Raw genomic sequence first — 24,884 nt, 5'->3', positions numbered from 1 at the left:
TGGACAATGATTTCATAACTGTAGAAGGCACGTTGGAATAAGTAGTGCACCAGAGCGACGTTTCTTCTTAGTTTTCTACTTTTCCAGAACTTTTATTCAATTCCGCCATAGTGTTCGCGAGCAACATTTCTATGGCCATTCACGACTTGCCGTGCCTGTGCAAGCACTGTGAGGCATTTGAGCGTGACAGCTAGCATTCAGAATTGCTAACAGCGCTGAAGCAACGTTAGATCTACCTAGGTGTTGCGCTTGATACAGTGCCTAATGTCTTGCACTTGAAGGGCAACTCTGGAGATTTTTCGACATTAGCATATTCTGGCAAAAATTTTACGGTTTTCTCTGCGTCCTGGCGCATTCTACCAAATTTAGGAGCCGTAAAGATAAGTCAGTGGCGCGCAGCTCGATTGTAAAATATGCAGTTTTCGCGGCCTCAATTCAAACGATGTCAGTGGGCGACACTGCGTTTGGGACATCACGAACATTATGCACGCTTTACTGCCCACTTCCGGCGTAATCATATAATTTTCAGATTTGTACTAGGTTACCATTTCTTGTACTGCGTCATGATTTCCATACTTTATTTCCGTCCGACGCACGTACGAGTGTTTTTTCAATACTGTATGTGACGTCACCGTTTCGTCAGCGAGGCTTCGTTTCTGGCCGTGAAACCAGTTTCGGTTTCGATTTGCAGTATCTTCCTTTTAGAAATAGTTCCACTTGGAATTTCGGAAAACGATTTTTTTTTTTGTTCGAATTCGGGACACACCGAGGAATGTTGTGAAATTAAAACGTCAGAATGATAAAAAAAAAAAAAAAAACGCCGGAGTTGCCCATAACGAGTGAGGTTCGACTCCATCCGAAAGTACCGCGTTGCCTTGAATGTTGACTGCCACACACAAGCAGGGCATCAGGAGTTAGGTTCCAGCGAAACAACTGTGGATGTATTTTGTTGCACTCCGGTCTAGGTGTTGCAGCGGGTAATCTTTTTTTTTTTTTTTGTAAAATGCAGTTTTTGCATTGTATTCGGTTCAGCCCGTCTTCCTATAAATCAGCCTTGGTAGGAATAAATTGTTCACAGGCTGGCTTTTCCCAACAGTGAAGAGCTCCAACAGGGTATGATCAGTAAGTCGGCTGGCTGACGAGCTGCATTTGTACATTCAACACGCACGGTCCTCGGCAGATCTTCTGCAGTATATATGTGACATTCATGGGGATCTCACAGCTCGCAAATGCATCGCAGACGCATCTCGGAGCACTGTCACAAAATGTTCATGCTTTGAGACGTTCTTATGGCATGAACGTGCCGGATTGTTTGGACCAGAGTGTGCTCATTGTTTCTGCCTCAAACTAGTGGCAACAAAAATAGTGATAGCACAAAACAACAGCGGTGGTCAGGAGCGTAGTCGGGGCGCACTGTGCAATTAGTGAGAACATGTGACTGAACGTGACTGGCCTCTCTTTCCCACCCCCTATTCAGGCAGTCTGTAGCGAAAAACTTTCTTGCCGCTGATGATGTGTACTAACGTAGTGCTGAATATTCAGGCTGATAGCCTGAAATGTCCTTAGAATGGAATGAAGGGTTTTATGCAGTGTCCATTGTCGATACTCCGTGGAGGACACGCGAGCATGAACAGCAGTCAAATCGTATACGTAGCCCCAAAACGAACCTCAGTGTTATATTACGCAGGTTATATTATCATTCTTTGAATAATAAATAAATTAATTGCTGTAAAAAGTTTCTCTGGGGTAAACATTTGCAGTGTTGCGTCAAAAGTATAGTTTCCTAGTTAGTTTCTTCGCGAACGACCGCTTCCAGCTTTCCGGCGTCCGTACCAAAGAGGACTCCAAGGCCCTATGACAGAAATTTAGCTCTTGCTTCTTTGCCCGTAACAGTCCTAGAAAAAAAAAAAGAGCAAATAAATAATGTCATAACCGCCACAATCGCGACGCACGGTTTTAAGCTGGCTAAATGAGTGGGAAGAGCACTGAGCCACGATTGGGCTACAGTTTTTCAGCTTTAGGCTAGCGCTCTTGATCGTTGAGCCCTTTAAGCCACTGCAACACCACTCCCTCGACACACACGAGAGCGCAGTGCGGAAGCAACTCCAGTCAACTGAATACAACCGCCCTTATACCGGACAAAACGCTCTATCTTTTAGGCCTCAGAGGCTGTCATTGGGCCTGCCCGCCACGGGGGTAGTTGGAGCCATCCTGAATCCATCTCGCTCTTCCTGGGAGGACGCTCTGCTTTCCGTCGACCTGATGAACCAATGATGACTGATCACCCCGGCGATGCGGATGCCAGAGGGCTCCTGGACGTTTAGGAGCCCTGCCACGGTTCAATAGATAATTTCCATGTAAAGTTTATTGCTCCGGCTCCTACTTTTCATGCCGCAGTTGCGCTTCATAAAATAAAAATTTAGCATATGCACTTTTGAAACCGAATGCAGGGTAGAAGTACCAAACGCCAAGTGAGCGCATTGATCAAGTCCCTTGCAATTTATGAATTTCTTCCACAGTCTTCCAACACGTGATTTTCTCTCTCTCCCAAGAGGGAAGACCGAATGTAACCTGCGTTTTTGGACATTTCTCCACTGCGTGGGAAAAATGTCAACTGTGCTACCGCTTATGCGGCAAGCATCTAGTGGCTCTTCATTTCAGAACATGCCATTGCGGTATTATTCCTAATCGATTAGTTATTCGTAAGTATTCAGTGCGCCCACCGAAATCAACGCGCCAGCTTCATGGCAACGCATCTTGCAGTTTTGTTTGGTATTTTCCTGAAAACGTTTTCGCCCGGACTGTCTCCAGGCATACCTAGAACGTGTCTGAAAAGCTGCTAAGGTGAGCACGAACAGGGCCCTATTCCTGGCCTGTATACAGCACTTTCCGCGCAAATTTTAAGACGTTTGTAGAGCAGCCACGTGCCCCGCTCAGTTGCTCAAGAGAATCGGCATTCATTCGATCGTTTCAACATCTCGATAGTCGTGTGCATTGCGAAGCGCACACAAAATGCTGGGCGCCATGGAGGTGCACTTTCAACGCGTCGCCCTATATGACCTTTCGGTGTTCTTTGTAACAACGGGGGTCCTTTGCGTGTATTGAGAGTGGCGCTTCTTGGAAGCTTGCCACTTTAACAGCGGTCGTAGCTTGCAACACGCGCGTGTCTATAGTTGCCTCGCGTGCAGCCCTAACCACTTCGTAATCACAGGCTGTGAGCACGTCACCGCCGCTGTTGCACTAGTTAGGTTGCGAGTGAACGCGGTTTTCTTGCTGCAGGCGCTGGGAAACCACATCCTGGAACAACCTGGCGCACATAAGGAGAACTCCGGCCAATTTTCTGGGAAAAATCCTGTCGTTTTTAGGCGACAGCCATCAGCATTGCTTCGCAGGCAACACGCGGAGAGTGGCTGCTTAAAGACGCAGCATGCTTGTGATTTATATTTGACCGTTGAGTTAGTGCATCGGCGTAAAGGCTCTTTACGTGAATAGCGCCACTAAAGACTCGGTAAAATGTATCTGAAATCACAGCAGCGAAGAATTTCAGGCAATTTTTATACGGAGCGTGAACTGATGATGATGATAAGTGATACGTTTATTTTCCTACCGCAATGGTGGCAGGATGGCCAAAGTAAAAGCTATTAGGATAGTTTGACATGGCCATGCACAATCTGCCGCTAACTTTGGCGGCAAAACGGTGGATGAGAGTTGCAAATGCTAATACATACTGTTCATACAATATTACACTGGCTCGTGACAGGTAAACCGGCATGAATTATGACATGATATACATGCACAAGCAAAAGAGAATATATATATATATATATATATATATATATATATATATATATATATATATATATATATATATATATATATATATATATATATATATATATATTGTAGTGAACTACACGAGGATATACGAAGACGAGGATTAAGTAGGTGAGAATATCACGAAGACGAGGATAAGGACGACGAAGTGCCGCTGCGCTGCTCGTGCTCGCTTGTGGAGACAGACTGGCTGTGTTCTTGTGTGGTTCGCCGCGAAACTTCGACAGGGCTATTATCCCTGTTAAAGCACAGTAAAAAACCCCTTTCACTTGGTGGAGGTGCGGGGTATCGATCCCCGTACCTCTCGCATATATATATATGCGCATATATATATATATATATATATATATATATATATATATATATATATATATATATATATATATATATATATATATATATATATATATATATATATATATATATATATATATAATTATACTACGCTAGAAAAAAACCCGAACAAGAAAATGTTGCAAACTAACCAGATTGTTTTTTTTTGTTTGTGCATGTATGGCGTGTTATAATTCGTGCCGGTTAATATAAAATGTTACAAGTTAATACCAAATTGCTTTGCAATGATTTCTGTCTTTTTAGAATGAATTTAGCGGTATATATTCCTATCGCTAGAATTATGTTACTAAGTCAATCCCTCCCCTCTCCCGGCGATATGCTAATTTCCCTGCGTTCAGTATCTGCCAGTTTTCTTGCTGTACTGTTACTCCATCCCACGTCCGTCTCGCGCCAGTTCCACCTACTTACAGAATTGATGTTATAGTTTGCTGCTTGTTAGCTAAACAATGCTGCTGGTTTTCTGACCAGAGGTTACGAGAGGACTGGACGGTAATGTAGGCTAAGCTCAGAGATCAATAAAAGCAAAAAAAACTTCGCGCCTCTGCACCTTTTCTCTTCAAATTTTGAAAGCTTTGTTCATTGTGCAAAATGTAAAATGCACAAAAATACAACTACAGGGATCCAACAAAATTTTCTGCTAAGGGCCCGCTCGGACGGGACACCTCAATTTAGTTTTTGACGATTTTTAGTTAGATAACAGAGGCCTTGTTTTTAGGGAAAGCAGCAATTTGCCATGAGAACCTCGGATCCCTATCAGCTTCCTAGTCACGTCCCAAACCTGCACGGGAGCTATGGGAGACGGTGTGTAGTGAACGGCTCGGAGTTAATCGCGTAATTTCGATCCCCGCTTTCAATGTGCCCTGTCATTGGTCAGCGCAAGAGGTTTCAGCATTTGGGTGTGGTCGAAATGCGGTCACAGTGGCCAGGACTGGCGTCCTGGAACCTTGGCTGTGAAACGAATGACATAGCCACTGAGCCACCGCTCCCGGTGCCTCTTCATGAGGGACTGTGTCCTTTTCGGTAAAATTTCACTAGCGCCGTATTCCAGGCTCCACTGCGTTGTCGTGTTGCGCTGTGGCAAAGCCCTCTGGCGTCTATTTTTTTTTGCCTTTATCTTGCACTGCGTGCTTTAGTCCGCTAGCACTAAGTGCTTTGTTAGTGAAAAAGCCGCCCTGTCTGAGGATAAAGCCTCGGGGCAAAAGGAGCCCCCTCAAAGGAGTTAATTAACGAAAAATACTTGCCATGCTTGACAGGTGGGAAAATAGAGAGGAATATCTCTCTTTTACCCTCTTACGAGAAAGGTGTGAGAGAGAAAGACACGGCTATAACGAATAATACGTGTATAACGAAATACTTGGATATAACGAAAATATTTACTGTGCTCCTCATTACTTTTTAAGCGGAGTGGAAAGGCTTATGCTTCCACACTTCCTCCGCATAAATTAAATTGATCTCTCTAAATTTAACCCCGATTTATTCCCAACAGCGCAATCATTTATGTTAACGAAGATATACAAAGTTATGTGATGTGACTGTGCTAGTGCAAATATGTCGCACTCAGTTTAACCAAGTAAATCGGACAAACGTGTCACTCTTTCCTGACACGGAACTGTGAGATCACGGAGCAGGTTCTCTCTTTAGAACCGTTCTATCGTGCCCACGGAAACACTAGTTTGAGAACGGCAAGAGCAGAGTAATGTGCAGTGCTTGCATTTGTGTCGCCGCCCAAAATGCCGCATGGGCCATTCAAATCAAGGCGCGAATAATAAGCACTGACATCTATCACATATCTTGGCATTTCAACGAAAAATGTCAAAACTTACTAAACATTAGGAGTTCGAATTAAATATATATATATATATATATATATATATATATATATATATATATATATATATATATATATATATATATATTTCTAGGAACAAACTCTCAGCCGTGGCAGAAGCAATGTGCTGCCGAACTTTTCTAATCATACAGCTAATTAACTGAAATTCATTATTATTTTTTTATTAACGCAGTCGTGGGCCAGGCGATGTCATATCGGATCCGAGGCAACACAATATAATTTGCTGAAACCCTGAAACGGGAGAATTCCGGCGTTTTTGTTTGTTTTGTTTTTCCCACAAGAAACCGAAACTTGCACAATACAGTATATGGATCTAGAAGTTCGAATTTGGCGCCGAAGTCAGTGCAACGCGTCATCCCTTCAACACCGAGCTTACTGAGCGTCCAATGCACTCAGTTGCGCATTCGGTGTCGTGCGGGAAAAAAAAGAAAAAAAAAAAGCCAGGTTTTCTTGTGCTGCGGGTCTTTATAAAATGAGCATTTATTCGTTTCAAAAACGGATGGCACGTCATCTTGTTCACGGTTTCGAATCTCCCATTGGCAGTAATTACTGAAACGCGTTAATTAAAAAGGTAACTATAAAGCTTTAGTTATAAACATGTATAAATCGAAGAGTTTCGCGCTAAACTGTAGTCAATTAGATTTGAAGTTTGTTACTGCAAATATGTTTTCGATTACGAACTTCTTATTTGGAAAATTTTAAACATGTTCGCTGAAGCACCCGGTATAAACCGCTTGGCGACAAGCTAAGCACGTGGAGCAGCTTCCGTTCTTATAAGTCACGCACGGAAATAGAGCACATACAAGTAAAGAATCTACCCATTTCGGTTTGAAATGTGACCGAAGCCAGTATGGAGTATACAAACTTTTTGCCAAGTTGTAAAAGTAATTATTTCGCTGTACTTTGTGCGGGTGATGGTCTCACTGTTATCAGTAAAAAAAATTATTTTGGTTTGCATGACAAAAGCAATGAAAATCGCAATGAAAAATGGAAAAGCAATGAAACGTATACGCTATAGCATTTCGGAAGTGAACGTGGGGTCGTCAGGTATCCGTGGTTACCGCAGCGGACCTGTCCAGTCTTAGTAGCCGTGGTATACCGTGTTGTCCTTGTAACACCTTGATAGATTCAGGAGCTGCTCTGGGTTCGCACGTTAGGTTTTTGCCCTTGCGCATGAGAATGATAAAGCAACGATTATGTGCAATTTGACTGCAGCATGTGGTTTTCTTTCGCCCGCCGTTTGAGAATGTGTTCGCCGTTATTTCTCCTGGCCACGAGGGGCACTTGTGGAACGTTCTGTATGTCAGATTCCCGAAGTATGCACTGTAGGGCTGCAGGAGAGGGGTTGAGGACGAAACAAGGTTTTCTATTTGTTTGCCTAGTCTTGTTTTTGTCCTGAAATTGGGGGTCAGGCTAGGAAGTTTCGATAGCTACATCAATATCGGAAACATTGAGGCAGACGTTATCCGAGGTCCTCAGCGGTTGCTCGCAGCCACTCTTCTCGAATTCCATTTCGTCTTTTGAGAAATCCGGGAACAGTTGACAGTTTGCATGGGCAGCCCCACCGCTGCCGCCTGAGGATAGCGGAGAGCAAAGGAAGAAAACTGATATAAAAGCGCCGGAGGGAGTTGTAGCGGGGGTGGGGAAGGTTGTGTCGCGCGAATGGACGAAGGGCTCCCGGCAAAGTTCATCGATCACTGCACCAACCGCCACCGCCGCATGCTAAGCTGGGTCAACTGAAATGGGGAAAAGGACAAGAACTTGCCGCGGGTTGCCTTGTTTACGCGGTAGTCGGGGGCCCACCCTGCTCCCCTGGTATCTCCCCTCTTCCCGCCGAGCTCGAGGAGCACGTCACGACGGCGTGGCGCCTTTTTGACCGAGAGAGTAAACAGCAGCGTGAAGAAAAAAAAAAAAATCTTGCTCCACCCATGAAAAGGAAAAGACTGCCTGCCACCTCACTCCTGACACGTACAACCAATGCGGAAATTCATTTGTCAAGGTTTTCTTCATTCGTCTCGCCCTCTTCTTTCTTATTTTGAAGGAGATTCCGCGCAGATTGCTATCCGGGTCACTCCCTGCGTCGGGCTTGCTTATTTTTTTTTTATTTTCATACCTCTTTCCCGACTATCTGTCTGCGGCTGACCACTTCTTTGGTGGGCGTGACGCGGGAACTCCACGAAACGGGCCAGTCAGGGGTCGGTCGAAGACCTCCGACGGACCTGCGTTCCGACCCATTCAGGACGTGGTGGTTTCGAATCGCCACTTCTCATGTCAACAGGAGTTCCTGTGGGAATGGTACCCCAGGAATGAATGAATGGAGTACGCGCTATGAAAGGAAGGGAAAGCACAACTCTGTGCGAGGGGGCAGTTCACGTGAATGGCGGCTCCTCACCGGCCTCATGGCCCGCCGACGGCTAGCCCCGCTTTCATGCTTACTCGACCCCCCCCCCCCCCCCCCCCTTTGCATCTTTTGCGGTTCTTGCAAACACGGTATCCGCGAGATGTGACAAAAGAAATGAAAAAGGTGCATAGAAAGAGAACCACAACTGAAATGGCGACCAGGGCGCATGACGCTGTCTTGTCGGCATTCTGGGACGTGAGAAACGAATGCATAGAACGTGAGAACCCGTCATAAGTCCAAATATGGCCGCCACAATGACCGATGTATGCTTATTGCCGGAAAGACAGGAGTTTATTTGAACTTTACGATATTCACTTGCTGTATCATGCTTTAAAAATGAAAACACCCTATTCCCGCTGACTTTATTATTACGTGCCTTTTTAATAGGTTTGAATAGACGTGTACAGGACTTGGAATTTTATCCATTGTCCTCACGAGGACCTGGAATTTCAGTAGTTGGTAATGTGATATTTTTCTGAAAAAAAAAAAAAACCCAAGTTCTGAAGTACCAATTCGCAAACACAAACAGGAAGCTTGAGTCGGTAAGGATGCTTCTGAACCACGTGGCGCAAACAAAAAAAGGAGTGGGGGGGGGGGGGGGGGGGGGGGGGGGGGGGGGAGGCTATGAAAACATATTTAGTAGCGTCAGGCGAGCCGCTCCCTTAGCGCGTCAATTTTTGTTTACGACTTCGGTTTCAGCGCAACCTTGCAAGTGACGAGCGATATAGAATGATGTTAGACTCGGTCACTCAGATTGCCAGGAATGGAAGGCAAGCCAGAGCTACCTGGAGAGTGAAAGTACTTCAGGCTTAAGAGGCACGGTTTGGATATTAAAATTTTAATAAATTTTAATAGAGAGGGCCAAGTCGTGGTTGGCAGAGTGTCGGTTCTGATCGAATCTTGCTCTCGCTCTATTTTATGGGCACAGTATTTCTCGCGTGGTTAGTGCAGGTTTTATTTCTTAGAGTATTCAATTTCACCGACGCGGTTTCGCTGCCCTGATTTCTTGGAGTAAACGCTTTCATTTCTCTTATCCCTCCAGTCTAAACAGCTTCCTGTGGCAACCTGGTCGCTGCCGAAAGAGAGCGAGCGGACCGTGTGTAAAAGTGCTTTCGAGATATGCTGGCTACCTGGATACTTATCATCCCCGTTCAGTGTGGCTGCGTCGAAAGAACTGCGGTTCTCGACTCGAGTTTTCGCGCTCACTGTCAAGGGCACCCCTTTTCTCAGCTAGGCTCCTACGATGCCCCGATGCCCGCGCGATTCTGGCCAATAAGAGGCATTCGACAAGCTATGAGCAAGAGGCTTTTTCGATCCGAAAGGGCTATTATAGGGGCTAAACAATGAAAAAAAAAAAAAAAAAAAACCACACACACACACACACACATAGATGAAAGCAGCCCGGGGAATGTTCTGAAGTAAATCACTGTTTTGTTCCCAACTTAACCCACAGTTATACAACGCACTTTGCTTTTCGTAGCTACTTTCCATTATTTTTATATAGTGGCGCAGAGCGCTATTTAGTTCTAACGGCTTTTTGAGCACAGGCTGGCGAATGTCAAGGGTGAGGGAAAATAAGTCTAGCTTTCATGGCCATCAATTTTAAGTGTGAGGTAAATGTGGGGTAATATAAGGAACTGTCATGGAAACATTGAAGGTGATGGTAGAATCATTCGGTGCACAGGAAAATATTTCTTTTATAGTTTGTCTTTCTCTCGCATCGAGTACTTAATAGTGACACAGAAAACTAATGAGGAATGTTTTTGACGATAGTAAAAAAGCATAATAGCCAAACGCTACGAGCCCCTCGAGTGGAGCTATGCGGATATGTGATTTTGATAGTGAAAGATTATGATCTGAGACAAATGCCCTTGTCTACAATTTCCAGGCATGAGTAACTGCGCCGCTTATTTCGTAGAGACTTGCTTGTCTTCTCTGACCAAGGCAGTTTACGTGCTTTCTATTTCCCCAGTTTGTCCTCCATCCGAACCTAAAATCTATACTTACACCGCATTTTCTTTGATTTTCTATCTGCCATTTTGTCCATTCATAGAGAGATTTTCCGCGCCCTTCCTAGCTATTTTGATAACGTCCTCCTACTTCGTAGAAAGCACGGGCGAGTGGAGGACGCAAGCGAACAAGTGGTGTGCGCCGTGTTCGAGAAGGTGGCAGTAAAAGGGAAGGGAAACGGAATGAAATGATTGCGCTGGAGCGATCCCGCGGACGCAAAATAGTGCAACGGAGCTTGCGTACAACGATAACGACATCTGCCGACGGCCGGAGTGGCTGTCACAGTAAGGGAGCATGCTCGTTCTGCTAAAACCGATAGCACGGTTAGGCAACCGGTGCAGACAACGTGCGGGCGATTGCCAAAGCGGCGTCTATAGCGAAGATGGAGGAAAACGAACAACATGCCTAAGCGCGTTCACATCACATGAACTCGAAGAATAGCGTTAAAGGTCTCGCTCTTGATTCTCCACACTTTAAAATTCACCGGTTACACATTAGCAGAGGTACGGGGGTTAGGGAGGCAACAACAACAACACCGAAAATAACAGTGTGTGGAAAAAAAAGCCAGGCAATCGGGTCGCGAAATACAGCTTCGTATGCATTTTAAATTTTCACCTTTATGTATACACGTCACACCAACAGCAACTGCTCATGAATGCATTCTACATGCTATAGAATTCGCAACTGCTCGTCCTACTCTATGACGGCACTCAGTTTTCTAAATGTGCATCGCTTGTGTCAGCAGTGCACTAAATCGGGTGCACCGAACTCGCAGTGTTTGACAGCACGGCCAAGCCCGAGAGCGGTGTGCTGACGGGTGGCCTCACGTTCCTGGGGTACTTCTCGGAGTGCATAGCAGCGCTACAGCCGGGCCACCGGACTTCCATCGTCAACGCCTCACAAGCGCCGCAATTCACCAGCAGCTACTGCCTGTCCACCGTTAGCTTCGCCAATGCGCAGCTCCGGCCGCCCAAGGTGAGTGCCTCGCACCCAAGTTCCCGCTGAGACGTCGTAGCAGGTGGGATGAGTTCCATCTGCTGTCAAGAGTAGCCGCTTTCATATTTAACCGGCGGTCAGAAATTTCATGCAGCAAAATCGTGTTGGTACCTTTTATTGTTATCCTACGTGTCGACTGCTCGCCGTTCTCTGTGAGAGAGAGAGAATAAAACTGTTTCAGGGATATTTTTTTCTTCCAGTGTTAGCTTGGTGCGCATTTCATGCCTTTTGTAGACAAAAAAAAAACTACTATCATGAATATTACGGTTGGAATTCATGAACTACTTTCTTACCCCCGTGTGCTGTGCGTTGTCGGTGCACGTTAAAGAACCCCAGGTGGTCGAAATTTCCGGAGTCCTTAACTACGGCGTCTCTCATAGCCTGAGTTGCTTTGGGACGTTAAACCCCACAAACCAACCAACCAAACCAACTACTTTCTTGCCACCAACGATTGGAGTTGACTGCCGTGGTGATATTTTAGCGGAATTAAGCACAAACAGACGCGCACGATCTTCGCCAAAAGTATGCCAATTGAGAATGGTTTGTCGCTTAGGCCTTTGGCGCGGTACTTATGGCACCCGTTCATCTGCTGGTCTCGAAAGGAGAGGACAAGGGCTATTCTTACCTTAAATAGTAGTTTCTAGGGGTGCCGTAACGGCTTAATCCATTGTACGGCTGAGAAGAAAGCCCTGTTGTCTGGTTATACCTTTTGCAGAAATGGTCCACAGCAGAAAAGGCCACCTGCGTACAAGCGCTTTCGACGCATTTTCCTGCATACGCTGAATGCCCCGAATGACAACGCATCTGTTGGCATGGCCGAATCTCTTGCTCACATTCTAGGTTCTTCTTAAAACCCGTGAGCCGGTACCCGTAAAGATGGCGCAGGTGGGCGCTATCACTAACGGACCTCCATGTGGCGCAAGATTCTCCCTCTTTCGTATTCAAAATTGTGTGGGAACCGTTATTAATGCAGTGTGCCGGGTGGTGCCATACCATTGCGCTTCCTATTTAACGTGCATCGGCTAGTAAAATTGGAGGCTAGTTTGTGATAGTGGTTTGAACTGACGTATACAAACCACCATTTGTATACCTTAATCGTCTGAACAGACCACGTGATGCAGCGCAGTGGGAGCCGTCAGATGAGGACGATGCGTAGACAGGGCGCCGTCTGAGAAACAGAGATAATGCACATAGCATAGCGCTACAGATCACGTGGTTGCACGCGCCACAAGAGAAACCGTGGGGAGCGGGCATCGCGGCGGCACATCACGCGATTCAGCTTTCGTCTTGGTACATGCAGGCGGTCCTAAGAAGACGCGCTGTTATTTTTTTTTATTTATGTACTTATACAAAGTGGACTTCAGCGCCACCACTTTCAAATATTGCGTGAAGGGTTCATGGCGCTAGTCACAGTACAAAATTAGAAGCAACAAGAACGATCAAGCAATCGGTAATATGTCTGGCTAGTTGTAACGTACCTGCTTTTGTTCGTGTTTTGACAGTCGGTTGGTCTTGCCAGAGAGGACAGATAAATGAACTATATTTTAGGCCGCTTATTCCTCGCTAACAATTTGGCTTCTCCCAGTAGCTCCAAGCATAAGGTGTAGCTCACTTAGAAGGCTTCCCCACACGCACACATGTAGGCTAAAGATATTTGCTGCGTTGCCCCGCCGCAGACTTGACCCACTTACGTTTAGCGGCGCTTGGCATTTGGCTCTATGTATAGCCGATATTCGGCGACAAGGAACAGGAGAAATTAAGTATGCAGTCATTATAGTCTTACCCGAACAACCACTTGAATGTATACTTGTTCCCTAAGACGCTGGACGGATCCTTTCCGCTTTGAAGAAGGTTATAATTATTCTACTTCTAGAACAAGGCTAACATTCTTGTCACGGAACAGATTGGGCACGAATAGCATTGCCCAATAGGAATTATAGACAAGCAGACAAATAGAAATTCTAGCATGATAAGCCGTTCTCTTTTTTATGTATATCTTATCGTAGAGCTACTTTAATCCGGCTTCCGATTATCACTGCCTATTACAGATAATTTCGTGGTGCTCAGCGCATGCATTATTTTTATCTTCTCTTATCTTGAAGAAAGTCCAAAATAAACCGAGGGACGGCAACGCTGCCCTACCCACGAACAGGCACTGACAAGCGAAACAAGCTGACAAGGTGGCACCGTTTGTGTCGAAAGATGCGAGGCTACCCGTATCCCTTACCAAGACCACAAAGACACCGCACTGAACACGAAATAACTCAGCTATCGAAGGCGTTTGTATCGGATCAAAGAAAATAAATTGCACGCTATTCGGCCTCATGTGTGTGCCCCGATTTGGACGGTTTAACTGTCGGTTTGCTGAAGTGGTCTTCAGTAAGAATAAGGAGAGGCCATACACGCGGGACGCACTCATATCTGCCCACGTCAGCGCCTCACGCTATACGCGATAAATGTGGACGTTGCATCATCACTGTGCACGCTTTTATCAAGTCTAGTGGGCGTAAGAGTGACAGGAGAGAATGCTTCACTCGAGTGTACAAGCAGTGCTCTCCACTTTAGCCTTAACTCTCCTTGCACAAGCTTCACTGATTCAACTGGCAGAAACTCAAGTTTTTACAGAAAATGTATTGCAATACTGTCTCAGTAAGATATTTTGGCGGCTAGTTTGGAAGGACCATCGTGGAGCGCGGTCAGATCGAGGCATGCAAAAGAACAAACACGAAACGAACAACACTGTGTGTTTCATGTTGTCTCCGATCGTACTGTATGCTTTAGGATGATTATTACCACCCACCTCATTGAAGTGAACAGTTGACGCAAGTGCAGGATTATTATGTCATCTTCACAATAGTTCATTTGATTCTCCTTGCCTGCACCGTACGCCTGCTTCTTATATATTTTTTAGTGTCTCTTATATTCATTTCGCTCTCATAAACCAAAATAACCGTACGTTCCTTCTGTTTCTTGAGGCGATTGGGAGTACGTTTCTGGTGCTGCTTGGCCCTGGATACAGGTCTGCCAATAAGCGCCCACGAGTATAACTATCCTTTACGATGATTTTCGTATACTATTCAGCGCATATGTTTATCAGAGTGCTGATAACCGTTTGGATCGTGAGCGTGAATTTAACTTAGACCTACAGATGAAAACGTGCCACTTGACTCTTGAACAAGCCTTGCTGGCTTAAAATGAAATCCGGAGGACAGGATTCAATAGTAATGGCGTAGCCCCATAACAAACCACATCTTTTTCTAAAAAGGTGAAAACATTGAGATATCTTTATTTCGAGAAATGGTACAGTGCTTTGGATAAATCACAAAAACGCCATAAAAACCTTTTCGATGCATTTTTTTTTAGGGGGGGGGGGGTACTGTACGAGCCCGTACTCGCTTATAGACAGGACGTTGATTGCCATAAAAGGCATGACGAATTGGATTCGCCCAAACCCAGTGATTACCATAGGCGGTTAGGCGGTCGGTCCGCTAAGCAGTTAATGCAGTATTAATCACATTGCATGGTAACGTGTTTAGTTTATTCTTGCAAATATTTTTTTCTATTGCGAAATTGTTATTTTTAGAAATTTTTGAAAGTGTTCGCTCAAACACCCGGTATATAGCAGCCCGTGCACACCATCTTCTTTTCGGAGTTTATTTTCGACCCGTAGGAAATACATACGACTCTTCTATTCTCCCGCAGGGATTTCCGGAGTACCTCTGGAAGGAACTTCACGGCAAGAGCTTGCGCTTCGGGCTCTGTGTGCCGTCTACTTGCAGCGAAGCGGAAATCACCGAGGTGGCTGGCGAATGTAAGTCTCGGAGATTATAGCGCACAGCGATTCCGATTGTTGATAGTCGTCGACCTGTAGGTGTGGTGTGACTGTGGAAGCTGATTTAGTGATTGAATGGTTTGGTCGCATGCTCTCAAGCAACTTTAGACAGAGACTCGGGGGAGCACTCTGTTTCGGTTGCTTTTCAGTCAGGAATTACCACATTCTGGCATCATCTGCCGGTTGAGCTACGTCGAAAAAATTCGTGCTCCTCTTAGTACTTTTCAATAACTGGAAGACTATAACATCTCAAAGTTTGAAACTGGGCGCTTCTCAAGCTCGGCAAACCTTTAGCTAGGCGCGGAGAACCACTGATTGAGCTAATCGCGAGTAGGACACCGGTGCCCTTCAGAAGAACCTGTTCAAGAGCTTCAATTTGTTCTGAGAGAGAGCGTATGTTGTAATACGAGCAATACACATAACTAGGTTTTTGATGAATGTTCTTTTCTTGAAATCGACTCGTTAAAAAATAAAGAAAAAGGGTACATTATCAAAAAGCAAAACAAAACAAAGTCAACCTCCAGTCTTCGCGTCGGTGCCCTACGCGAAGATGTAACTATATATACCGCACCCATATCACAAGTATGATCCACGAAACTTCATCATAGAGCTATATCTGACTCACTACCTGCAGCATTCACTTCCCGGTCTATGTGGCTGTCATGGATGAGAAAACGTGTCCTGGTGGCCACGAGAGCCCGAGTTTTCATTTACGACGTAAGGCGGCGGTGCCGTTTTCTACAGAGCGCGGCTTCCGTGCACGTCTACAATCATCATCATCATCGTCATCATCATCATCATCAGCCTGATTATAACCACTGCAGGGCGAAGGCCTCTCCCATATTTCTCCACTTAACCCGGTTCTGTGCTAGCTGCATCCACTTGACCCCTGCGAACTTTTTAATCTCATCCGCCCACCTAACTTTCTGCCGCCCCCTGCTACGCTTTCCTTCCCTTGGAATCCAGTTTGTTACCCTCAGCGACCATCGGTTATCCTCTCTTCGCCCTACATGTCCTGCCCATGTCCATTTCTTCTTCTTAACTTCTACTAGAATGTCGGTAACTTGAGTTATTTCTCTGACGCACTCTGCACGTTTTCTATCTCTTAATGTTACCCTACCATTTTTCGTTCCATAGCCCTCTGGGTTGTCCTCAACTTAAGTAGAACTCTCTTGGTTAGCCTCCACGTTTCAGCCCCATAGGTGAGTGCAGGCAAGAGGCAACTGTTGTATACTTTCCTCTTGAGCGATACCGGTAAGCTGCTAGTCATAATCTGCGAGTGCTTGCCAAATGCGCTCCACCCCAATCTTATTCTTCTTGTTATTTCCTTTTCATGGTCCGGATCTGCGTTCACTACCTGTCCTAAGTAGACATATTCGCCTACTACTTCCAGTATTTCGCTTCCTAATGTAAATTGCTGTTCCTTCCCGAGGCTGTTGAACATTACCTTAGTCTTCTGCATATTGATTTTCAAGCCTACCTTTCTACTTTTCCTGTCGAGTTGCTTAGCAAGGCAATGTCATCAGCAAATCGCAGATTACTGAGGTATTCTCCATCTACCCTTATCCCTAACTGCTCTCATTCCAAGTCTCTGAATACTTCCTCTAAACAAGCTGTGAATAGTACTGGGGAGATTATGTCTCCTTGCCTAACACCTTTCTTTATGGGAATTTTGTTACTTTCTTTATGCAGAACTATGGTTGCTGTGCAGCCACTATATATATCTTCCAGCACTTTCAGGTACGGCTCGTCTACCCCCTGATTTCGCAATGCCTGCATCACCGCCGAGGTTTCAACTGAGCCAAATGCTTTTTTCGTAATCAATTAATGCTATGTATAAGGGCTGGTTATATTCCGAGCATTTTTCTATCACCTGATTGATGGTATGGATATGATCGATAGTAGAGTACCGCTTCCGAAACCGTGCTTGATCCTTTGCTTGATTGCAGTCTAAGGTTGTCCTGATTCTATTAGCGATTACCTTAGTAAATACCTTATACGTAACAGACAGTAAGCTGATTGGTCTGTAATTTTTAAGGTCCTTAGAGTCCCCTTTCTTGTGAATGAGGATAATGTTTGCATTCTTCCATGGTTCCGGTACCGTCGATGACACCAGGCACTGCGTATACAGGGTGGTCAGTTTTTCTAGCACGATATCCCCCTCGTCCTTCAGCAAATCTGTAGTTATCTGATCCTCTACAGCTGATTTCCCCCTTTTCATAGTTTCTAGTGCTTTCTTGACCTCGTCCTTCGTCACTGGTGGAACGTCTGACTGTTTTTCCCTACCGCCAATCTCATTACGGTCCTGACTATTTTGGCTACTGTAGAGATCTGTATAGAACTCCTCGGCTACTTTGACTATCTTTTCCATATTAGTGATGACGTTGCCCGCCTTGTCCCTTATCGCATACATCTGGTTTTTGCCTATGCCCAATTGCTTCTTTACCGCTTTAAGGCTTCCGCCGTTCTTTGCAGCTTGCTCAATTTTCTCCATGTTATACTTCCTTATATCGGCCACCTTGCGCTTATTGATTAGCTTTGATATCTCGGCCAATTCGATCTGGTCTGTTGGATTGGAAGCTTTCATACTCTGGCGTTTCTTAATCAAATCTTTCGTCTACTTAGACAGCTTACCGGTATCCTCTCTAACTATCCTACCGCCTACTTCTACCGCGCACTTAGTAATGATATCTCTGAAATTATTGTTCCTTGCCTCTAGGGTAATGTCGCCATCCTCAGTTAGAGCTGAATACCTATTCTGTAGCGAGATCCTGAACTCTTCTGCCCTCCCCCTCACCGCTAATTCGTTGATGGGTTTCTGTCTTACTAATCTGTTGCGTTCCTTCTTCAGATTTAGGCTAATTCGGGACCTCACCATCCTGTGGTCACTGCATCGCACTTTCCCGATTACCTCTACATCTTGAATAATGGCGGGGGTTGAACACATTATGAAGTCGATTTCGTTTTTAGTCTCCCCGTTAGGACTTTTCCATGTTCATTTCCGTCTACTATACTTAAAATAAAACAACAATGACGTACACCCAGTGGCAGAACATTGGAACATCCATAATTGGGATAGTGCGCTCCGTATTGACAACGTTATTGTCCACGACTTTAAGGTTCCAAAACATTGAAATAAGCGCGGTTTGCTCGTGAAATGTTAACCATGACTACTTTGACGGCACGGGCGCCCCACGTACGAGTGAAAATTAACGGCCTTAATTTCTTGCACTGACGCCCCGTGTATCCTGAGTCCCCAGCATTTTCTCTCCACGCAGCATGCTTTGAAGTGATGCCAAAGAGGTCGTGACACTGGCGGATTGGGAAGCCAAGAAAAGGAGGAAATGAGTGCTTCAGAAATGTAACATTGAAGAAGGCCACAGACTACAGCGCTGCCATTTCTCCTTCTCTCGTGTTCTAAACGCTGAACCGATCAATCTGTTTGGCAGTTTGCTGATTGCTGCGGTAGGTTACCGGTATCTCTCAAGAGGAAATTATATAACAGTTATATCTTACCCGCACTCACCAATGGGGCTGAGACCTGGATGATAGCGAAAATGCTTTACTTAAGCTGAGTACGATGCAGAGAGCTATGGAAACGAACATGGCGGCTGTAACGTTAAAGGGCAAGTAGAGATCAGATAGGGTCAGGGAACAAACTCGAGTGAGTTAATGATATTCTAGCCGAAATGAAGAAGAAGAAATGGGCATGAGTAGGGCATGTAATATGCACAGAGGTGAGACGAAGAAGAAGAAGAATGGAGGATACCGATGGACCTTGAGGGTAACTGAGTAAATTCGAATATGAGGCAAGTGCAGCACTGGGCGACGGAAAGCCAGGTGGTCGGATGAGGTAAAGAAATGGATGGGCTCGAGTAAGGTGGCAGCATCTGGCACAGGTTAGGTTCTATTGGAGCTATATGGGGAGTCGCCTTTGCTCTGTAGTGGGTGCATAAAGCTACTGCTGATGATGATCAATATAATTCCACCCTGCTATTCAGTATCAGGGAGTGCTTTTCGTAAATTGAGTGGGCATGTTACCTAACATTTGGGAAAAAATAGATAACTAGTACAATAGTGCTTTTCGTGGTGAATTCCATAATATTTGGGGCCACCAGAAGGGTAGGACGCGATTTCATTGGTAAGTATTTACGCTTGCCAGAATGTCGTTATGCCTCGAAGTAGAGTGAACTGAACAGTAGCGACCTTGTTACTGCTGCTGAAAACGTCCTGAATCGAGCATAGAGAAGGGAATAGTTTGCTCCCACAGATGACTTGCTGAGACAAATTTTTAAACGTTGCTTATGGTTGATTGCTTTATTTGCTAAAACAATAGTGTGGGCTACGAGGCACGCTGTAGTAGAAAATTGTTTTATTTATTTATTTATTTATTTATTTATTTATTTATTTATTTATTTATTTATTTATTTATTTATTTATTTATTTATTTATTTATTTATTTATTTATTTATTTATTTATTTATTTATTTATTTATTTATTTATTTATTTATTTATATCATTTGCTGTCAATTAAGCGCACGCGGTCATTTCTGGGTTTCATGTCCATCAAAATGCTGTCGTACGTTGCAGATGGCTGAGATCTGGCGAGCTCATTTTGAGCAGCCAATAGCCATGGCCGCCGAAATATCGTAGTTGATCTTAGACGTAAATCTGGAGAAGGGACTGACGGGCCCACATCTGAAGCGCTGCCTTTTTTGTGACAGGTATATGATTCGTGCATTTTGCAGACAAAATGCAAATGTATTCATGCATATATATATATATATATTTTTGCAGTTGTCCACGCGTTCGACAGCGGTGTCAACGCGACCTCCACTGCCTGTTCGCCTAGCCAGAAACATTACATTTCCAACGTGCCTGCGATTGCTGTTACGTGAGTAAATTACCGGCACATTGAATTTACCGTGTAGCGGCTGCTGAATTCGTAAGAATCAGTTCTGCACAAATGTTTCGTGCCTCATGTTGTCTCCCGGTATCGTTACTTTGAGTATTCTGCGAGATAATCGAAGGTGATTGATCAGCGTTGAAGCGTCGAGGAGAAACAGCTCATAATTCACGATAAAGATGACACATAATTGCCTGTCTGCTGAAGTGTCCCCCGAAAGTCGCACATTTGCTTTTTTTTTTGTTTGCTGCTGCTACTGCAAATATTTATACCGCATAAAAGTCTAGCCTTCCAAGTTCCACTCCTTTCGTTCGCTTTCCACGTTGTATTTCAGCCTAGAGAAGTTCAGTTGCACAGTGCATCGCGCATTATTTTTCTGAGTAAAATTTCGTGTGTTGAACTTAATTTCCTGGAATTCGCAAGTTTCATTCTGGTTTTAAGGAACATATCTGGAAGACATTGGCCGAGATATTTTAAAGCGGTCTCATTTCCTTTCAGGTGTGTCCTATTCTTGTTCGTTGCCATGGTAGCATTGGGAACGGCATACGACGTAGCGCGCTCCTATCGCTCGTCGCACAAGAAGCCTTCGTCGTCTCGAAGCGTGGACACCACCATGGCTTCCAACGAAGGACTCGTCAACGGGGGATCTTCAGGCGATGGCGGTACGAAATTTGCTAGTGGTGAGCTCTTGTGCATGACAGTTTTCGTTCGTCACCTTCCTCAACATGAAATTAACGTGCACCAACCAGAGTACATTGGGTGACCGCGCGAATGGCAATTATTTAAGGGAACGCGTTTGCCTCTGTTAGCAAAACACTAATAAATTCATTTAATTCCTTTCTGTAAACTTTGTATACTTCGCATGTATATTTAAAAGCGTTTGCTACCATTTAAGCACTAAACGAAGTGTCGAGACTTTTACGTAAAGCTCAGTGTATTCTTGCGGTCGAAATATAAATAAGCAGTGCCTTTGTTTCTAGTCGAGGAAGGGATTTGCAGGCGCTAACAGAAAATAAAAAAATATGCACGTTTACTTTTACAGTAAAAAAAAAAAATGCATATATTAAGTAGTTGGTAGTCCCCTTATTATTGGAATAGAGTTTATATAGTGTCCAGTTTAAAAGAATTTAGTCGGTAAAAAAAATTATGCATAACGAGCTCTAGCCTCCGCAGTATATAGCTCATGTTTTAGTTATTGAACTAATAGGGAGAACAAAGAAACGCATAAATTAGCCATCCATGATAATTGCCTTTCACTGCTGCGTATGATCTTATTATTGTTTTTTTTTACAGGGAGCACATTTAGCCGCTCAGTCTTAGCTTTCTCCGCGCTCACCAATGGAGCCAAGATATTCAACACAAGTGGGTCAAAGGAATTCATCCAGGTTATCCATGGTCTCCGTTTCTTCAGCATGGCCTGGATCATCTTGGGACACACATTTTCTTTCTCCAAGCAGTGGATCACCTTTCGTAAGTCGATCTCATGTTCAAGTCGATCTCAATTTCAAGCTCATTCGCTGTTGTCGCAGTTATATGAGTCAATTCTTTCTACATCTCTGCGATAGCAGCTGCCAAATTTCGCCGACTTTTGCTAGCAGTAGAAGCGCAGTGAATGAAGGGCGCTTAGTAGAATAGCGGTTGTGTTTTTAAAGCTTACCCTAGCATGCCACTTCACCCGTTACAGTGTGCAAGCTTCACAATTTTGGCGATATGAACAAATAACTGGCGTGTAGTTGGTGAGCGATATTTGCAGGGGTTTTTACTGGCTCGGCTCATTGACCCCGAGTGCAGTGCTTGTAAAATCATGAAATAGGATTATTATCGTAATGTAAAGCGTCTGGTTTCCAAGAAACTCTACAGGAAACCGAATTTCAGATCAGTAATTTCAATTCTCTTCTTTGAGTAACAAGCAATGGAGCGGGCAACATATTTTGGGATGCGGGCCCAGATATTTTCGTAGCATGGAAATCTTGCTGATTAGGCTGCTCCTTTGGTTAGTGCATGTGTCCATACAACAAGGTACGAGAAAATAGCAAGTTTTATGTCTTTCATATTGATAGCCTTCATGAGCGTTCTTATCAGTCTTCACGGTTACTTTTCAGGAAATATGGATGATATGCTCGTCATTCACAAAGATATCATAACCCAAGGGATTGCCAATGGCACTGTGACTGTGGACACCTTCTTCTTTATCAGGTAAGTACAAGGTAGCAAAACATATCTGGCATATAGAAAATCATTCAGACTATAACTATACGTTCAGCTAGCTTGAAAAAGATTTTTTGGGAGTGCTTAACGGAGCATGTGTTGCAGCCACACGACACTAGCCTAAAGTTGTAACTCAAGTCAGTTATTTTAAACTATTGGCCCCGAGGTTCTAGTTTAGCCTCATTTCTTTCTGAGTGATGGTGAGTAAAAGTTACGCTAGTTCTATGCAACTGCGCCTGAATGTTGTGAAGGCTTAGTCAGTATTTTGGCAAGAGAGAGCTGGCTCACTCCTTTCTAAACTTCGAATTCAATACCGTCTTATTCTTTTTTACATGGCCTTCATATTAAACAGTTTCCAAAGCGCTGTTGCCCAACCGTTTTTTTTTTTTTTTACTACAACGACATTCTGTATACGCAGCAAATGTTTCATTAGGTCCATCTGGATAGTCGAGACTTTACAGCTTTAGCCCAATAGTTGCATACTTTCAGCTAAAAAGAAAACCGAAATTTTCGAATGAACACCTCATGTTAGAAAAGCTCGACGTGAGGTACCACCGTCGGTAAATACGCTGTAGTTATGCATAGTGTAAAATGAGTCAATTGCTTGGTGTTCGTATACATGTCCAGCTTTATAGGATGGCTTTCAATTGTGGAGCAACTGCAAGGTGCCGTTATACATATATTGATGAGAATTGTCGAAGCTTTGGAGGAACAGCAAAGATTAAAAAAAAAAGCTTTTCGTGAGCTCACTAGGGTTAGTTAAGTCTGCCATAGAAAATGGACAGGCTGCGTTTTTGGAAATAATTGTGAGGCAGCTGTAGGGTATTATTCGACACCTTTATGAATAGGTGATAGAAATAGGCACAGCTTCCGATCCATAACAAAAGGTTTCACTTGGAGTTAGTCCTGCTTTCGCAACAAGTAGCTAAGACTGCTATACAAAAACAATGGGGTGCGTTTTTGAAAATTAATAGATCGAAGCTACAACCTTTCTGAGGGAAGATCTACAGATAGTTTGACTGCAATGGTGCAGTTTTATATTCTGTGATAAAAAAATACTCTTTACCTGAATTCGTCTCAAATTTGTGGGTATGTTGTCTCTTGGCGTTTCTATTGGCAGTTATTGAAATGGTGCACCTTCGAAGCTGATGAAAGCAAAAAAAAAAAAAAAAAAAATCGAAGAATGACCATATTTCTTCATAAATAACTTTAATGTTTACGATACCAAATTTTATTTTTCTTGTGAAGATTTACTCATATGTGAAGAAAAACATCGGCATAGTTCATTTAGAACGACAGGTGCCTATTTCAGATTTGTGATCCAGTATTGGTTGATTTACGCCAGTGTGATGTTCTTGCGCAACTTGCAGCGGCCTCCTGGTCGTGTACGTGACACTGAAGCAGATAGCGTCATCGTGGACTAGAAGTCGCTGGGTGCAGTTCTACATCCACAGGTACTGGAGGTAAGTTCTCCGATGATGCGATATAGGAGGTACAAGAGGAAACAAATAGCATTGGGCCACGTAAAATTTCATGGGGCACCCATTAAAATATACAATCACATCTTGCAGAGTACATGGGCGTGAGCAAAACACTCTGGTTTTGTGATGAAACTGCCTTGCTTTGTGTTGATCTATCTTCAAGTCTGACTTCCTGGTTTTACTTTGTGTGAATTTATCAGACGACATTTCCGGACAGCTTCAGACTTCTTCCACGCTAAAAGTGTTACAGAGAACGGCTTTATCTAGGGCAATATTGCCCAACTGGAAAATTACTCACCTTGAAGCCACCGATGTATATTTATTTGTTGCCTCTGGGGCATTGTTCTGCTACTGCCCTTTATGTCACTAAGTTGGTTTACAAAAAGGATGACCTTATTTAAAAGTGCACACAGGCGCACTTGATACATTACCATATGCATAAAAAATAAAGTAACACCACTCTTCACTATATAACCATGAACTATGAGCTTGCTTATAAATGCATGATATGGTTGTGTGAGCGTCCTTTAAGTAGAGAACATGCAGAAACTCACCCAACAGTTCTATTATGAAAAGTTAGCACTGCGTGTATAGGTGAGCACAGCCCGGTTCTATCGAGGTGCCTTAGTGGTTGCAAGGAATCGCAAGACGTCAACACTATGCTTGACTACTTACCGTCTTGTTCTCTCTCTCTCTCTCTCGTTTTATTTCAGCAGCACACGCAGAAGCTACCGTAGTTACATAGTGGTCGATACGTGGTGATACGTGGTTCAGGCCTACCCCCCTCCTTCACTCCATACTTTGGTAACCGAGAAAAACACACCAGGCACTCGTTCCACTTGAAAGCTACTGATGCAAAAAGGCACTGTGGCCACCTTATGCTTGAGGATGTTCAACATGTTGAGACCCGGTGCCCTGCGCGTGAAGATTAGGCCATTTTGTACTACTTCGGCTGAATGATGCCTTGAAATATGCACCACTGACATACTAAATGCGAAGTTTTCGACCAACT

At 44.2% G+C, this 24,884-nt stretch overlaps 1 protein-coding gene across 3 annotated transcripts in view; it reads left to right on the top strand.

Moving 5' to 3' along the window:
- The window catches only part of LOC146184665 (nose resistant to fluoxetine protein 6-like), an 89,095-nt gene that overhangs the window by 50,616 nt on the left and 13,595 nt on the right, over window positions 1-24,884 (top strand). For 2 of the 3 annotated variants that reach the window (XM_084609440.1, XM_084609439.1), the window contains exons 3-9: window positions 11,224-11,423; window positions 15,147-15,255; window positions 20,075-20,171; window positions 20,682-20,863; window positions 21,477-21,653; window positions 22,286-22,379; window positions 23,762-23,854. In XM_084609440.1, the coding sequence (XP_084465566.1) occupies window positions 11,224-11,423; window positions 15,147-15,255; window positions 20,075-20,171; window positions 20,682-20,863; window positions 21,477-21,653; window positions 22,286-22,379; window positions 23,762-23,854 (952 nt within the window). The remainder of the gene's footprint in view (window positions 1-11,223; window positions 11,424-15,146; window positions 15,256-20,074; window positions 20,172-20,681; window positions 20,864-21,476; window positions 21,654-22,285; window positions 22,380-23,761; window positions 23,855-24,884) is intronic. The other variant, XM_084609441.1, reaches the window with a different exon arrangement.

This window comes from Amblyomma maculatum, chromosome 7 (assembly GCF_055883805.1).
Source record: "Amblyomma maculatum isolate TAMU_Amacu chromosome 7, ASM5588380v1, whole genome shotgun sequence".
In the NCBI taxonomy this organism is placed as follows: domain Eukaryota; kingdom Metazoa; phylum Arthropoda; class Arachnida; order Ixodida; family Ixodidae; genus Amblyomma; species Amblyomma maculatum.
Note: the sequence above shows the minus strand (reverse complement) of the source record. Positions and strands in the feature narration are given on the sequence as shown.